The sequence below is a fragment of the Dipodomys merriami genome, unplaced genomic scaffold (genome assembly GCF_024711535.1).
Source record: "Dipodomys merriami isolate MVZ:Mamm:240054 unplaced genomic scaffold, mDipMer1.0.p SCAF_27, whole genome shotgun sequence".
Taxonomy (NCBI): domain Eukaryota; kingdom Metazoa; phylum Chordata; class Mammalia; order Rodentia; family Heteromyidae; genus Dipodomys; species Dipodomys merriami.
This window is the reverse complement of record NW_027204159.1, coordinates 16,538,542-16,555,777: the sequence shown is the minus strand read 5'-3', so window position 1 is coordinate 16,555,777 and position 17,236 is coordinate 16,538,542. Positions and strand designations below refer to the sequence as shown.

The following is a 17,236-nucleotide window of genomic DNA, read 5'->3' as shown; positions in this document are numbered from 1 at the left end:
ACGGGCCAGACTTGGATCTTCCACAGGTGGTGACTGTTTATTCAGATAGAGCAGAGAGGGGCACACCTTCCCATGGGCTTGGAGACTGCGAAGAGCTGGGACAGGAGTTGAGTTTTCATGAGGTCTGGGCAAGGAGGCAGGTTAATGAAAAATTTTAGGTCTAGGGAAGTGGGCCCAGAGTAGAATGTTTACAGCCAGGCTTAGGTGGATTGCCCTGTCTGAGTTGCACAGTCTGCGCATATCTTTGGTGGCCTGCCTGATGTCTGTATGCACCTGGGAAAACAGGGTGGGGGTTAGTCTTTCACTCAGGCTCTGAGTTCAAGCCCCAGAACCAGCACACACACAATTGTAATCCTAACTACACAGGAGACTGAGATCTAAGGATCAAGGTTATAAACCAGCTCAGGCAGGAAAGTCCATTAGACTCACTCCCATATACCACCAAAAAGCCAGAGATGGAGCTGTGGCTCAAGTGTGTAGAGAGCCAACCTTGAGTGATAAAGCAAAGGAACCATGCCCTGAGTTCAAGCCTGATTACACCAGAGGGAGAAAGAGAAGAGTTATCTGAATCAAAATTAATTTAGTCTTCCTTAAATTATTAGTTCCCGCCGGGCGCCGGTGGCTCACGCCTGTAATCCTAGCTACTCAGGAGGCTGAGATCTGAGGATCGCGGTTCAAAGCCAGCCCGTGCAGGAAAGACCGTGAGACTCCTATCTCCTATAAACCACTAGAAAACCGGAAGTGGCGCTGTAGCTCAAGTGGTAGAGCGCTCGCCTTGAGCTGAAGAGCTGAGGGACAGCGCCCAAGCCCAGAGTTCAAGCCCCATGACCGACAAAAAAAAAAAAATATTAGTTCCTTTTTCATAATGAATGCCACTAATAAGATGAGATATAATAGTGTAATATTAAGTTGATGCCTGCAGCTTTCAGAAATAATTAATATATAGTACAATCTCAGCAAGTCTCAACATTCTATTTCCATATGTGCAAATAAACTTAAATAAACCTTTGTTAGCCTTTCCTTAGCACTTTGCTCTCTCACTGATTCCCACCCACTATCCTAACCTGTTTGACTTTCCTGTCATTTTTTTCAGTATTTATTAATTATACCAAGGGTGTTTCACTATGGCTTTTCAATTGCATGTATTGTTTTGCTCAAAATGACCCTCTTTCTCTTCCTTTATCCCCACAATCTCCTATTTATTGATCATTGAGATTGCTTTCATTGAGATTGCCTATGCCATCTTCATACATAGTTGTGCTGTATTTTCTTTTTTGGGGGGGGGGGGGGTCTGGTCGTGGGGCCTGAACTCTGGGCCTGGGTGCTGTCCCTCAGCTCTTCAGCTCAAGACTAGCGCTCTACCACTTGAGCCACAGCGCCACTTCTGGCTTTTTTCTTTTTGCTTATGTGGTGCTGAGGAATCGAACCCAGGGCCTCATGCATGCAAGTCAAGCGCTCTACCACTGACCCACCTTCCCAGCCCTGTGCTGTATTTTCGATTAGTTATTCCCCCATCTTTCTTTCCCTCTCCCCTTTCCCTTATTTTCCTTTATCGTCCATAATTAGAATCATGTTCTCTGTAAAAACATAAATTTATATGTATACATATGTACATGTCCATGAATGTGTATGTCGTTTAGGTCTAGTTTTCACATATGTTGAAAACAAGGGCATTTGGCCTTTTGAGCTTGGTTTGTCTTGCTTAGCACAATCTCATGTGATACCCATTTTTCTACAAATGACATGATTTTCATTTTCTTTATGGCTGTGTAATGATCTGCAGTATACATGTGTACTGTATCTTTCTGTTTTTTGAGAAACCTCCAAAATGCTTACATTCCCATGAAGCAGTATATGCATTCAGCCCCCACATGGCCAGCATTTGTTGATTTGTTGTTTTCTTGATCATTGCCATTCTGACTGGGATGAGTTAGAATCTTAGTGTAGTGTTGATTTGCATTTTCTTTATGGTTAAGGATTTTGAACATTTTTTTTATTGTGAAAATACCGTATAGAGGGGTTACAATTATATGGGCAAGGTAATGAGTACATTTCTTATCAAGCATTGTTGCCTCCTCTGTTTCCCCTTCCTATCCCTTCTCATTCCCCCCCCCCCCCAAAGTTGTAAAGTTTGTTTTTCGACATAATGTCTTGTACATCTCATTGTTGCAATGTGTCCACCTGTATCCCCATTTAAACAATTCGTTTTTTCCCTTCCCCTCCACAAAGTATACCAACATCAAATACAGTGAAAACGGGTTATACCGTGGGGGAGGGACATACAAAGCAACAAAGAAATCATCTTATAAATATGTTAGAAACAATGGCAAGAAAGAAAAAACTGTTTGAATTCTTATCTTGGGGTTCGTTTCACCTAACATCAGCTTATCTGACCTTTTCTGCTTGTCTTAGACATAAACTAGTATTGAAAATAAGGGAAACCATGGGACCTATATTTTTTGGGCCTGGCTTACTTTACTTAATATAATTTTTCCAAGTCTTTCCATTTCCTAACAAATGGGGCAGTCATTCTTTCTGATGGAGGCATAGAATTCCATTGTGTATAAATACCACATTTTCTTGATCCATTCATCTGCTGAGGGGCATCAGGGTTGGTAAGGATTTTGAACATTTTTTAGAGAATTATTCACTTATTCACTTATTAAATGGATTTTTTTTGTGTGCCTTTTCTGGGGCTTGAACTTGGCTTAGGTGCTGTCCCAGACCTTTCTTATGATTAATTGGAAATAAGCATTTTCATGAGCTGGTTCCAGTGGCTCACGCCTGTAATCCTAGGTACTCAGAGGCTGAGATCTGAGGATCACAGTTCAAAGCCAACCCAGGCAGAAAAGCCCAGGCAGAAAAGTCCATGAGATTCCTATCTCTAATAAACTAAAAAGTCCATGAGATTCCTATCTCTAATAAACTATGCAGAAAAAGCCGGAAGTGGTGCTATGGCTCAAGTGGTAGAGTGCTAGCCTTGAGCAAACAAGTTCAGGGACAGTAGTACCCAAGCCTTGCTTGAGTCACAAGCCCCAGGACCAGCAAAAAAAAAAAAAAAAAAAAAAAAAAATATATATATATATATATATATATATATATATATATATATATATATACATACATACACACACTGCTGGGACTGACTTCAAACCACAGTTCTCAGGTCTTAGCTTCCTAAGTTGCTAGGATTACATTTGTGTTCTACTAGTGCCTCAAGATTATTTGTGCTTTTGCTATTCAGTTTTATTAGCATTTTTAGTTCTGGATAATTTGATGTGTGCTGCATCAGTTCTTACCAATTCCCATTTAGAGTTCCTGTACAGAGTGAGAAGAAATAGGGATCAAGTTTGAATCTCTTAAATTGGAAAGTTGGTTTTCTCAGTGTCATTTGTTGGATAGGCTGTCTGTCTATGTATGTTATATTTTTGTCAAAAATAGCTGCAGCTGTGTGGTTTTATTCTTAAATCTTCTGTTCCTTTGGTCTTCAGATATGTTTTTGTGCTAGTATCAAGCTGTTTTTGTTACTAGGCCCTATAGTAAAATTTTGAGGTCTAGTATGATGTCTCCAACATTATTCTTTTTACTCAGAATTTTTTTTCTATTGAGGATCATTTATGCTTTCATACAAAATTTTTTATTTCTGTGAAGAACAGCATTAGGATTTTGATGGGTATTGCACTGGATTTGTAGGTTACTTTTGGCCATATGACTTTTCCTGATATTCTAAACATTTGAAGTCTGCATTTTCCTGTTGTCTTCAACTTATTGTAACTTTTATGATTTTTCATTATAGAGGTCTTTGATTTCCTTGTTTAAATTAATATCAATGTATTTCATTATTTTTTACTATTGTGATTGGAATTGTTTTTCTTATTTCTTCCTTACACTGTTATTTTTTGTTTTTGTTGGTTCTGGGGCTTGATTTCAAGGCCTGGGTGCTGTCCAGGAGCTTCTTTTACTCAAGGCTAGCACTCTACCTACCACTTGAGCCACAGGGCCATTTCTGGCTTTTTCTGAGTAGTTTATTGGAGATGAGAATCTCACTTTCCTGCCCAGGCCCAAGCTGCCTTCGAACCACAGTCTTCAAATCTAGCCTCCTAAGAAGCGGCATAGGATTACAGGTGTGAGCCATAGGCACCCACCTTGTTAATGATAATAGAAAGCTACTGATTTTTTTAGTGGATTTTATATGCTACTAATCTTTCTGAAGGTATATTTTAGATCTAGGGTTTTTTTGGTCAACCCCTTAGGATCATTTTATTTGCAAATAAAGATAATAAGAATTTTTTCTATCCCTACTTGAATTCCTTTTCTTAGACCTGGCTTATTGTTCTGGCTGGGAATTCTTGTCACATGTTGAATAAGAATGGAGTGAATGAACACCCTTGCCTTGTTCCTGATTTTGAGGAAAATGATTTCCATTTTTTTCTTCATTCAATATGATGTTGGCTATAGGTTTATCATGGATAGCCTCTGTTAAGTTTAAATATATACTTTTTTTTGTTTGTTTATTTTATACTCTTACTGGGGCTTGAACTCCGGGCCTTTTTACTCATAGCTTTTTCTCTCAAAGCTGATACTCTACTGTTGGAGCCACACCTCTACTTTCTGCTTTTTGCTGGTTAATTGGAGATAAAAGTCTTTTGGGTTTGTCTGCTAGCCTGGAGACAGATCTCAGCCTTCTGAGTAGCTAGGCTTATAGTAGTGAGACTCCAGCACCAGGTTTAATTATTTTACTTATGTTCTTTGTTGTTGTTTTTTTTTCCAGTGTTTATAAAAAGTTTTTAAGTTAAAGGCTTTTTCTGTGGCACTTGAAATAATATGTGATTTGGTCTATGTCCTGTTTATGTCATAAATTTTATTTATTAATTTATGTATTTCAATCAATCTTGCATTTCTAGGAAGAATGAAGCCAACTTGGTTATGTTGCATGATTAATTAATTTGCTTATTTTTCTTGTGACAGTTGTGGGGCTTGAACTCAGGGCATTGTCTGAACCATAGCTCCACTTCTGTTGACTTTTGGCGATCGATTGGAGAGAAGAGTCTCACAAACTTTCTTGCCTACATTGGCTTCAGACTGTGGTCTTCAGTATCAATCTCCTAAGTAGCTAAGATTACAGTTGTTTGCCATTGGTGCCCAGCTGTGATCTTTATTACATATTGTTGAGTTTTGTCTGCAAGACATTTGTGGGGAATTTTTGCATGAATGTTCTTCAAAATATGGGTCTATCTAATTCTCTTTTGTTTGTTTTTAGTTTTGTTTTGTTTTGTTTTGTTTTAGAGCCTTATGTAGACTAGGTGGGAACTCTGCCACTGGACCTACTGTTCCATCCCCTACAAAACACTACCATATGTCATTGTCATTCTTTTCCCTCCATTTCCATGTTGCACTCTGATGATAAGGAAAATGGTTAAATAGTGTTTTTCTTTATCCTGTTGTCCTAGCTACAAATTCTAATGGGTTCCTCTACATACATACAGTCTGTTAGCCTTGTGTTCAAAAGTATGTAGCACATTTATGAATGTATGCAAAGGTCATAATAAAGCCTTTTTTTTTAAGATCTAGGGCTAAAGGTGTAGATCAAGTAGAACATGTGCCTGGCAAGCACAAAGCCCTAAGTCCAAACCTTATTACCACTGAAAAAAAAGAAAAGTCTCAAACAGTCAGCCACTTCTGTTCTACCTTGCGTAGTGGGAGCTCATATTCAGAAATAAGTCAGTTTGTGCTGGGAAGGTGGCTCAGTGGAAGAGCGCTTGCCTTGCATGCATGAGGCCCTGGGTTCAATTCCTCAGCACCACATAAGCAAAAAGAAAAAAAAAGCCGGTAGTGGCGTTGTGGTTCAAGTGGTAGAGTGCTAGCCTTGAGCTGAAGAGCTGAGGGACAGTGCCCATGCCCAGAGTTCAGGCCCCACGACCGGATCCCCCGCCCCCCAAAAAAAAGAAAAGAAAAGAAAGAAAAGTCAGCTTGTTATTGTCCCGTTTTGCCTTCCTATCCATTTATCAGTCTGGCCAGCAGCGGACTGTTTATTAAGTCATCTTTAGGCAGGTTTACTTGCCATTGTTACTTAGTCTGGATTCTATGAACCTCTTTTGTTAGCTTCATTGACTTGTACATGTATTTATGCTTTTTGTTATTTCCTTTATTAATTATACAGAGGGGTTTGTTGTGATACTCATGCGTCTATATGCTTTGATCATCTATATTTATATTTACCCCATTACCTTTTCTTATCCTTCGCTCATTTTCCTTTTTTATTTTTAGTGCCAATCCTAGGGGCTTGACTGGGTGCTGTCCCTGAGCCTTTTTTAAGGCTATCGCTCTACCACTTGAACAACAGTTCCAGTTCTACTTCCAGCTTTTTGGTGGCTAATTGGAGATAAGAGTCTCACTGACTTTCTGAGCCCAGGCTGGCTTCCAACTGCCATCCTTAGATCTCACTCTCTGGAGTAGTTAGGATTATAGATATGAGCCACTGGTATCTGGCTCTTCCTCTTTGAAAGACAGGTTTTCATGGATTTCCTTCTAAAAAATAGTTTTATTATTTATTGTTATTAAGGTGTTGTGCAGAGGGACTACGATTATGAAATGGTAGTGTAATGGTAATGGGTACATTCTCTTTTTTTTTTTTTTTTTTGGACAGTGTTACTCCTTTATTTTTCCCCAGTTTGCCCCTTCATTCTGTTTTTATGCTTGATTATCTTTAAACTAGATTTAGTTTGTATATGGGTTTGGGGTAAGGAGATGAGAGAGCAGAGGTACAATTTGACGTGTTTGTGTGTGTGAGCAGAGGTACAGTTTGATGTGTGTGTGTGTGAGCAGAGGTATAGTTTGACGTGTGTGTGTGTGTGTGTGTGTGTGTGTGTGTGTTCTCGTGGGGCCTGAACTCTGGGCCTGGGCGCTGTCCCTCAGTTCTTCAGCTCAAGGCTAGCGCACTACCATCGGCTTTTTCTGCTTATGTGGTACTCAGGAATCGAACCCAGGGCTTGCAAGGCAAGCACTCTATCACTGAGCAACCTTGCCAGCCCTGACTTAGTGTGTGTATATATATATATATATTTTTTTTTTTTTTTTCTGGGTCCGGTCGTGGGGCCTGAACTCTGGGCCTGGGAGCCGTCCCTCAGCTCTTCAGCTCAAGACTAGCGCTCTATCACTTGAGCCACAGCGCCACTTCCGGCTTTTTTCTTTTTGCTTATGTGGTGCTGAGGAATCGAACCCAGGCCTCATGCATGCAAGGCAAGCACTCTACCGCTGAGCCACCTTCCCAGCCCCATGACTTAGTATACTCTTAAGGGCCTTTTTGTAATACTCTAAATTATTTCAGGTAACACTAAAGTCTAAAGGTATTGACTTAAATAGAAAATAAAACCCCTAGCATTTTACTTTTTAAATTGTTTCCTGTTACATAACAATTATTGTTAAAATTAGAATACATGGAGATTGGCTCAAATGGTAGAGCACCACCAGCCTTGAGCAAGAAAGCTAAACAGGAGCTGGAGGTTCTGATTTCAAGTCTTATTATCAACACAAAATAAATATATGGGTTATTTTAAATCTCAGGAACATTTACCACAGTGTACTTAGCAACAGCGCGTCATCTACTTATCACTAAAAATGTCTAAGGTTAAATGAGTTTCTAACCTGATTGCATAGGGAAAATGGGAATTGAAGTTGAGGTGCTTTGGTGGTGGAGTTTTGTTTTAGCTGGGCCTGAAGTTTTAAACTCTGGGCTTGATGTCTAAGAGCTTTTGTAATCAAGGCTGGCTCTACCACTTGAGCCACAACTCTACTTCCAGTTTTTTGTGGTTAATTAGAGATAAGAATCTTTTGAACTCTCCAGCCTGGGTTGGCTTCTAACTGAGATCTTCAGATATCAAAATCTATCTGAAAGGAGATTTTTATATTGATATACTTTAGATTGTCTACAGATTTTAAGTCAAGTCTGATTCCAGTTAATGCTTACTCATCTGATAAAAGAGATCTTTGCTTTTTGAAAGGTTTGGAATGGCTGATATAAGAGTCATTGTCCTTCGGATCTACTGGATCTCTTCAGTAAGTCTAGGTGAGATTACAGAATTTACCCAGATTCACAGGAATTGGTTTAGTGGCTGATGAGAGTATAATTGCTCTGTCTCTGTGAGAGGACTAATTAAGGCTGCTGTGCATGTCCTGTCTTTATAGGACAATGAGGTCACCTAATGGGAAAAAATATTTTATTATTCTGAATTGAACAATGTAGTTAAATCAGTTGGTTCATGATCTGAACACATTACCTTAAATAAAATGCAACCAGGGGCTGGGAATATGGCTTAGTGCTAGAGTGCTTGTCTAGCATGCATGAAGCCCTGAGTTCATTTCCTCGATACCACGTAAACCGAAAAAGCTGGAAGTGGTACTGTGGCTCTAGTGGTAGAGTGCTAGTCTTGAACAAAAGAAGCTCAGGGACAGTGCCCAGGCTCTGAGTTCCAGCCCCAGAAGTGGCAAAAAATAAATAAATAAATCGCAACCAGAGAAGGAAAGCTATCTTCATCCTAAGGGTGAAAATAGTGATAATATAATTACATTTCATAATAGTACCTCATTTTCTTTTTTCCTTTTTGCTAGGTGGTATGGTCAGGAAAAAGACTATAACGTGCTAGTCATGGATCTTCTGGGACCCAGCCTTGAAGACCTCTTCAATTTCTGTTCAAGGAGGTTCACAATGAAAACTGTACTTATGTTAGCTGACCAGGTATGTGAACTTTTGACAAAAATAAAAGCTAAGAATACTGCTATAATTTAAATGTTCATGAATCAGAGTATTACATGATAGGATTTACCTTTGGGAAAGCAAGAAGGTTTTTTAGTTTTTTAATTTTTTGTGCCAGTTCCGAGCCTGAATTCAGGGCCTAGTATTATCCCTGATCCTTTTGGCTTAAAGCTAGCAGTCTACCCTGTGAGCTACAGCTCCACTTCCAGTTTTTTGGGTAGTTGATTGGAGATAAGTGTCTCACAGACTTTTCTACCCTGGCTGATTTCCAATTTTGAGTCTCAGATATCAGCCTCCTGAGTAGCTAGGGTTATAGATGTGAGACACAGGTGCCCAAAGCAAGAAATTTTATACCCTGCTATTACAGAGTGTGTATTCATGTGTACAAATCTAACTTGTAAATATTCTCCTATGGAAGTAGAACTATAAATATGTTTAAGTCCCTTTTTAAAAGCTGGGTTTTGTGTGCATATGTATGTGTTTTGTTTTAACCCCATTCCTAGAGATTGAACTCGGGGTGAGGGTGATGTCTCTACCTTAAGAGTCTCATGGACTTTCTTGCCTAGGTTGGCTTAAAACTGTCATTTTCAGATCTCAGCCTCCTGAGTGGCTAGGATTATAGGCATGAGCCACCAGCTCTTAGCTATTGAATATTGTGATATATGCCTGTAATATCAGTATACAGTTGGCTGAGAGAAGAGGATTGAAAGTTTAAGGCCACCTTGGCGTATATAGTGAGGTACTGAATTAATTAAGAGTTCATTATTTGCTTTTGGTGCCAGACCTGAGGCTTGAACTCTGGGATAGTGTCCCTTAGCTTTTTCACTGAAGGCTGGTGCTCTATAAGATAAGCCTTCTGGTTTTAGTTAATTGAAGATTCTGCACAGGGTAGCTTTGAATCACCATCTTTAGATCTCAGCTTCCTGAGTAGCTAGGATTAATTATAGGTATGACCACTAGTGCCCAACTAGTGCTCCTTTTTCAGAGCAGGAAAAAAAGGTAGCGATAATTCAAGTTAAATTCTGTACTTAATAAAATTATGTGGAAGAAAGTTATACATAATGGTGTACACTTAAAATCTAAGGCCTGCAAGGCTGAGATACATTAAGAGACGCTGTCTTTATCTTAAATCTTGTCTGGATAAAAAGTGCAGTGAAAAAGAATGATACACCTATTTTGTCTTGTTTTTCTTCCCTTGGGGTAAGATCTTGTCATGTAGACTAGGCTGACCTTAAAACTGGTGATCCTCCTCCCTCCTTCAGCCTCCCTTGTGTTTAAATTTCAGGGCTTTTCCACCCTAAACAATGGATTGATGGATTTGGGGGGGGGGTAATGGGGTTTGAACTTAACCTTCTGTTTATTTCTAGGGGCTTTACCACTGAGCCATACCTCCAGTCCTTTTTTGCGATGGATACTTTTTTACCCCCCCTGTGGATACACTTAGATTACAGTCCACTTAGGCATCCCATTGTAGTTGGATGAGAAGCATGTTCTACAGCACACCTACCTGTTGATTTAGAAGAGGTCTCATGTGTGTGCCTAGTCTGGCCTCCTGATCCTCCTGCTTGCAACCTCCCAAATACCTTGAATTACAGGTGTAAGCCACTAGCTCCCTGCTATGACATTTCTTATATTGGATTCAAAGAATTAAAAGGTAGTGCTCATTTTCTTAATTAGCATCTGATTCCCCAAGCTTCTTTGTGGCTTAGGAAATATTAGCAAATTATGGTGTTCAATTTGTGGTATGTTGTAAACTGTAGCTTTATAAGGTTAAAAAGCTTTCAAGATGTTGTAACTAACATGAGTATATTGTGATATACCACAATAAAGGTTATTTTGGAGGCTTGCTAACATATAAGCATTTATACAGTGACTGAAATTTGAGGGCTTACCTGTAAGAATAAAAAGAATTAGTCCCTTTCCTTGTAGGAGCTTAGAATCTAGAAGAAAATATTGGAAAAAATGAGTTATTTGGAGTTCTAGAATTAAAGTCTGGGTTAGTACATGAATAACACAAGAAAGAATATAGTTCCTGAAAATGAAGTTGCAGGATAGCTTTTTTTGTAATGTAGTTAAACAAAAGAATTGTAGTCTTGCTTAGATAGCATTTAAAGTAGTCAGGTTTCTGCCATTAATTATCATATACCCGACCTTCCCCTGTGATTATTAATCACAGGTTAATGATGGCTATTTCTTCACTGAGACAAATATGTACATTAAGTGACCTAAATATTTGTGGGTTGTTTTGACATAGATCTTGACATGTATCAATGAAAAGAACAAGGACGTATGGCTAGAAGATGATGTTGTCGATCTTTAGATATAGAATACATTTTAAAATATAACTTCAGAAAAATATCTAGTAGAAAATAGAGATTTGGAAATTAGAAATTTGTATTTTGAGAAGCCATTAAACAATCAAAAGAAAATTTTAGAAATATAAAATTATTTCCATAGCAGATAAAAGATTGTTATCATGGTGCCAGTGGGGTGTCTCATTTCTGTAATCCTAGCTAATCGGGAGGCTGAGAGCTGGAGGATTTCGCCTTAAAGCCAACCCAGGCTGAGAAGATCCTTATCTCCAATTAACAATCAGAAAACTGGAAGTGATAGAGCTCTCTCTTGGAGCTGAAGAGCTCAGGGACAGTGCCCAGGCCCAGAGTTCAAGCCCCTACACTGACTACAACAACAACAACAAAAATTGTTGTATACAGAGAACTCTGTAAGATTGACAGCAAAAAGACAAGCCAGAAAAAAATTAAAATAAGTAGCAAATCCAAATTAAACTAACTCTGTGGGACATAAAAGCAAGTTAGTAAATTTTTAAAAGAGTGAGATAACTTAATTAGAAGAGTACTCCTCTAAAATAAGTTTATGGCCTATTTTGAAAGACAGTGATATTATCTGTAAATATTTCTGTGTGTATTATCAATGAAAAGTATGTACTTTAGCAACTCTTCATGATTGTATTGGATTAATATATATAGCCTATAGAAATAAAAGCACTAACTAGTATTTGAGAAATATGTGCATGAATATTAATATATACCCTTTGTTATAAATGGGATGAAAATAGAAACAATAATGTGAGTAGACAAGTAACTGAGACACATTTATGTTAAACTTAAAAAATCTACAAACTCAGAATAATGTAGACATTAATAAGGAAAGGGGCTTAAGATTTGTTTAGCTCAATGGTAGAGCATTTCTTCAGCATATATGAAGATCTGAGTTCAACCTGGCTAATAATAATATAATAAAAGCTACATGATTTGGTTTGACATAATTTCCAAGCATTTATATTCACTAACTCAGGAATGTGTAGGCTATGTTTAGTTAAAAGAAATAAGAAGCTGGGTGCTGGTGGCTCATGTCTATAACCAACCTCCTGTTGAGGAAGCTGAGATCTAAAGATAAAGGTTCAAAACCTGTCCAGACAAACAATTGGGGAGGGTCTTATCTCTAAATAAAAGTCAGAAGTGGAAGGTGTGACTGAAGTGGTAGATTGAGTGAAAAAGCTGAGTGAGAGCTTAAGGCCCTGAGTTGACATCCCAGAACATCCACGCTCATACACATGTACCCCTCCACTGCCCCAATAAATAAATAAATAAAAAGAATAATCTACTTAGAATATATTACGGGGGGGGGGGGCTGGGAAGGTGGCTCAGTGGTAGAGCACTTGCCTTGCATGCATGAGGCCCTGGGTTTGATTCCTCAGCACTACATAAGCAAAAAGAAAAAAGTTAGAAGTGGAGCTGTGGCTCAAGTGGTAGAGCACTAGCCTTGAGCTGAAGAGCTGAGGGACAGCGTCCAGACCCAGAGTTCAGGCCCCACGACCGGACCCCAAAAAAAAAAAAAAAGAATATATTACGGTACAATAGAATATATAACTATAAATGTTGTCTGAATTCATTGATTTCAATATTTTCATGTATATTTTTTACAAAATTTATGGAAATGTTTTCATTATAACTATACAACTAGATCTATTAAAATATAAATTTACTTCTGTCACTATTTTAAAGAAAAAGAAAGACTGCTTCTACTGTAGCTTCTGCTGATATTCTACTGAATATCAATTGGTCAGCAACTCCCAAATATGTGTGTGTGTTGCAGTGTGTATATTTTATGCCATGTGTATATGAATAACATGGAAATAGGTATTGGTTCTACCTAGCTTGTTTTGTCTGGCTATGTTGTGGTACAGGGGAATTGAGCCTAGGACAGTGTGCATGCTAAACACACAGTCTCTCACTGAAATATCCCTTATGCCCTACCATACTATTTTTAAATGAGTTACCTTAAGGTACAAAATTAAGATCCAAAGGTTTGGTAGCTACTCAGGAGGCTGAGATCTGAGGATCGTGGTTCAAAGCCAGCCCGGGCAGGAAAGTCTGTGAAACTTTTATCTCCAAATAAACCACCAGAAAACCAGAAGTGGCTCTGTAGCTCAAGTGGTAGAGCGCTAACCTTGAGTTGAAGAGCTGGGGGACAGCGCTCAGGCCCAGAGTTCAAGGCCCATGAAAGATCCAAAGGTTTGGGCTGGTAAAGTGACTTAGTGGTAGAATTGCTTGCCTAGCATGCATGAAGCCCTGGGTTTGATTCCTCAGTACCACAGAAATAGCAAAAGCTAAAATGGCTCTGTGGCTCAAGTGGTAGAGTGTTAGCCTTGTGCAAAAAGAAGCTCAGGGACAGTGCCCAGGCCTTGAGTTCAAGCCCCAGGACTGGCAAAAAAAAAAAAAAAACAGTTTTTCTTTTAATTTTTGTCCTTTGAGGCCAGCATTGAAGCTTAAACTCTGGGCATTGAGCTCTTGCTTAGCTTTTTCTTTCTTTCTTTTTTTTTTTGGTGTGTGTGTGAAAATACTGTACAGAGGGGGCTTAGCTATTTCTTCTCAAGGCTGGTGCCTTAACACTTGAACCACATCTCCACTTCTAGCTTTCTGTTGTTTAGAGATGAGTCTATAATTAGAACATTGCAAACACCAAGTCTTCTGCCAGATTAGACCCATGTTTTTAACCATTAATACAAGAAAGACAAGCAAAAGGGCATTGTGGGTTTATACTTAGATATCAATCAGGCTAGGAGTAAATAAGGTACTTTTTTTTTTACTTTTTAATATTTTTTATGCCATCATTAACCCAAATACTTCAGTATTGAATTGCTTTGAGAAATAATCCGTTATTTTCTTTTATCACTTAACTTTATCTCTGCTTCCCTTTTTTCTAGATGATCAGTAGAATCGAATATGTGCATACAAAGAATTTTATACACAGAGACATTAAGCCAGATAACTTCCTAATGGGTATTGGGCGTCACTGTAATAAGGTTAGTCAAATGCTTTTTTGCATGAAACAATAAAAAATAAAATATTGGCAAGTTGCTTTGGTACTTTTCAGTCTTTAAAAAGCCATAGTAAATGGAAATTGCTTTAAAAGATTATGCTGGAAGGATAATCAGCTAACTCTTATTAACTAAGTAACTTGAAATATATTCTTTTCAACTTACCAACCATGTTAGTTACCTATATGGGAATTCAAAATTCCAAGGGCTTTTTAATGAACTGGAATCATCTGTTATTTACCTATTGAACAGTTGTATATTTTTCATTCACTTGAATAGCAAAAATCTCTATATACTTTTCCTTCTCAATGCTAAAAGTCAGATTTAACCTTTAGTGTGGGTTTTGTAAATACAAGTTTGTGCCAGTGTGGGAACCACTGACCCATCTGTCACCCTGAAGTTAACATTTGCTGACTGAGCATGGTTGATACTGAGAATTCTTTAGTCCTTGGATTTGTGTATTTGAAAGGCTAATTTGGGATCCTGCTTCAAAAGTAGTTAACAATTTCTTAACTTGGGTGCCAAGTCTGGTGAGTTCACCACTTTTAAAGGAAAACACAGACAAGTGAAATGACATTCATACAACAAAATTAGTGTTCTTTAGTGTCTCTGAGAATGGATCAACTTATGGGGCAATTGGGTTTTTTAGCTAGTGGCGCATGATTGCAGTTAGAAACTAATTGTATTGAAACGTTTCTGCAATGATTAGTGTTATTGAGTGAATTGCTTTCTTTATCCATTCATTGTTAAGCTCGGGCAGACAGGCAGCATTGGCAATGCATTAAGCATGTTAAAATCTGATGATCTGATAGAAATTCTCAACTTCAGGACAACTTGCGGGCTTTTTCGTTTTGTGGGGAACATTGTTTTTAGAAGGAAGATTCCCATTTGTTAAACTGCCAGGGAATGTTTGGTGTTTTTAGGTCCAGCTTTAAATGTTTACCTTTGTTTGCCTGTATGAATGCCAACTTGGAGCCGTATTATTGGAATTGTTGTAACTTATTAATGTCTGAGGTACTAATGTTAGTCTGACCAAGTTTTAGGAGATTACATTTTTTATTGTACCATAAATGAAAGATTTCTCATTCTATATGTGACTTTTTTCTCAAATTGTATTTTGAAAAAATAATAGCTTCAAAGAATTGAAGTGTCCAGGTTCTTAATTTTCACTGCAAAACCTGGTATTTTAATGGAAAAAAATGCTATTTGGGGGGCAGTTTTGTCAGTTTGACTCTTCTTTTGGCCATTACCCAGCTCTCTCTTTCCCATATTCTTACCCCTAACAGTCCCGTTATTCTGCATGATGACAGTGCAGGACATAGTTTTTCCTTCAGTTTAAGTGATGGCCTGGATAATACTTTTTTAAGGGGAGTTATTCCTCCTTAAGTATAATGCATTAATGACATGGCTGTTGGGAAGTCCGAGTTACTACCTGGTAGTGAAAGACATTATAGGGCCTGTGTCCTTGCAGATATTAAGAATTTTGTGCAGCAGCTTATTGTTACTCAGATTCAGAGAGACTGTTGGGTAGATGTGAACTATTTTGCTTCACTGAGATTAAAATAATTAAGATTGCTCTTGAACATTTTAGTGTTTTATGTGATTAGTTTTTAGTGTTTCTGTATTATAGTGTCAAGATGCCAGTTATGAGACTGGATTCTTTGGTTAGTTTGTTCCAGTAGTTTTCTATTCATGGGGGGAAAATGTTTGGGGGGAGGGGCTTTTGAGGTTGATTTTTGAAGTTAAATTTATTGGAAAATTGTTCTGAATTTGATATTTGGGAGTGGCCACTCCAATCTTAGTGAATATGTTCATTTCTTCCAGTAATCAGCCCTGCATGCTTTCAAAAATAAATTCTAAGGTGACTAAATGCCTTCTACCTCTTCCTTACTGAAGATTTTTTTTTCCCCTGTACAATCTCTTTTGGGGGAAGGGCAGATTGTGGTACCAAAGATTATAGACCTAAATTCCCCATTTTTGCTTTAAAAATTAAAGAGCCAAATGTCACCATTGCTATCCCTGTTTCAGGCAGTGACACAATAATAGTGGCATTAAAAACTCAAGTATTCTGTAGAATTCAAATATTCTTAAGCATGTGATATTCTTATTTGGAAAACTGAGATAGAGCTACCATGCTTGTGGAAGAAGGATGGCATTTGGCTACCCTGTTCTTTCTCTAATGCCTCGGTGTTGCCTGTCTGCGCCGGCCATTGTTGCAATGTAAGCAATACTGTTTGATGCACTGCCACCCTCTATTGTCTGTTTAGTGTTTAGAATCTCCAGTGGGGAAGAGGAAAAGAAGCATGACTGTTAGTACTTCTCAGGACCCATCTTTCTCAGGATTAAACCAGGTCTGAAACTGTCTCCTATTCCAACCTCAATCCCAAATTCATGTGCTTTTCTTTTTTATTGTTTTATTTTAATTATTTTTGTTTTGTTTTAATTCTGGAGAATATAGATCTTGCTCAAGCACCTCTTACGTTGGCATTATTCAGACATACTTGGCAAACATAACATTACTAAGATGTTTTTTTTTCTGGCTTTTGCTTAAAAGTTGTAAAGTTTAGAAAAAACTAACTGAAAATAGGCTATTCTTTGTTTTAGAATGCTAACATCCATATAAGGAAATATGTTTGTATATACTGGAATTCCTTACCTAGTAGTAAACTTGTGATAGACTATTTTGTTTTTAAAAATATATTTGGAGTTGCAGAGCTTAATATATAAAAACTCAATTGCATTCAATACTATCAAATGAATATATTCTTCCTCACCATTCTACTTTCCTGAGAACCTCAGGTAAGTATAGGTCAGATTTTTAGATCTAGTGTTTCTAGACTTGATAGACACTCTGTAAATTCTTACTTTCAACCAAATGGTTGCTTAACAGCATTATATGCTTTAGAACTAGAAGACATTATATTCTTAACAATATAATAACAATAATTAAAGAACTTACAGATTAAATTGTAGACCGACAGTCAGTAGTAGTATGAAATACAATGAAAGTATAAACCGACAGTTTACATTTTTGCAGGCTAACATATCCTTGGTAATTTCTAAATATTTAAAGAAAATATAAGTGTTGTTTTATATTTTCTTTTACTTTTGTGGTAGTTACATACCTGTTCCCTTGTATGAAT

General features: G+C 37.8%; 1 protein-coding gene across 9 annotated transcripts in view; it reads left to right on the top strand.

Annotated features, from left to right (window-relative positions):
• Nucleotides 1-17,236, top strand: part of Csnk1a1 (casein kinase 1 alpha 1) — a 49,130-nt gene that overhangs the window by 12,655 nt on the left and 19,239 nt on the right. For 5 of the 9 annotated variants that reach the window (XM_070036369.1, XM_070036366.1, XM_070036365.1 and 2 more), the window contains exons 3-5: nt 8,608-8,734; nt 13,980-14,078; nt 16,361-16,444. In XM_070036369.1, coding sequence (XP_069892470.1) covers nt 8,608-8,734; nt 13,980-14,078; nt 16,361-16,444 — 310 coding nt within the window. The remainder of the gene's footprint in view (nt 1-8,607; nt 8,735-13,979; nt 14,079-16,360; nt 16,445-17,236) is intronic. The other 4 variants (XM_070036373.1, XM_070036371.1, XM_070036370.1 and 1 more) reach the window with 1 other exon arrangement.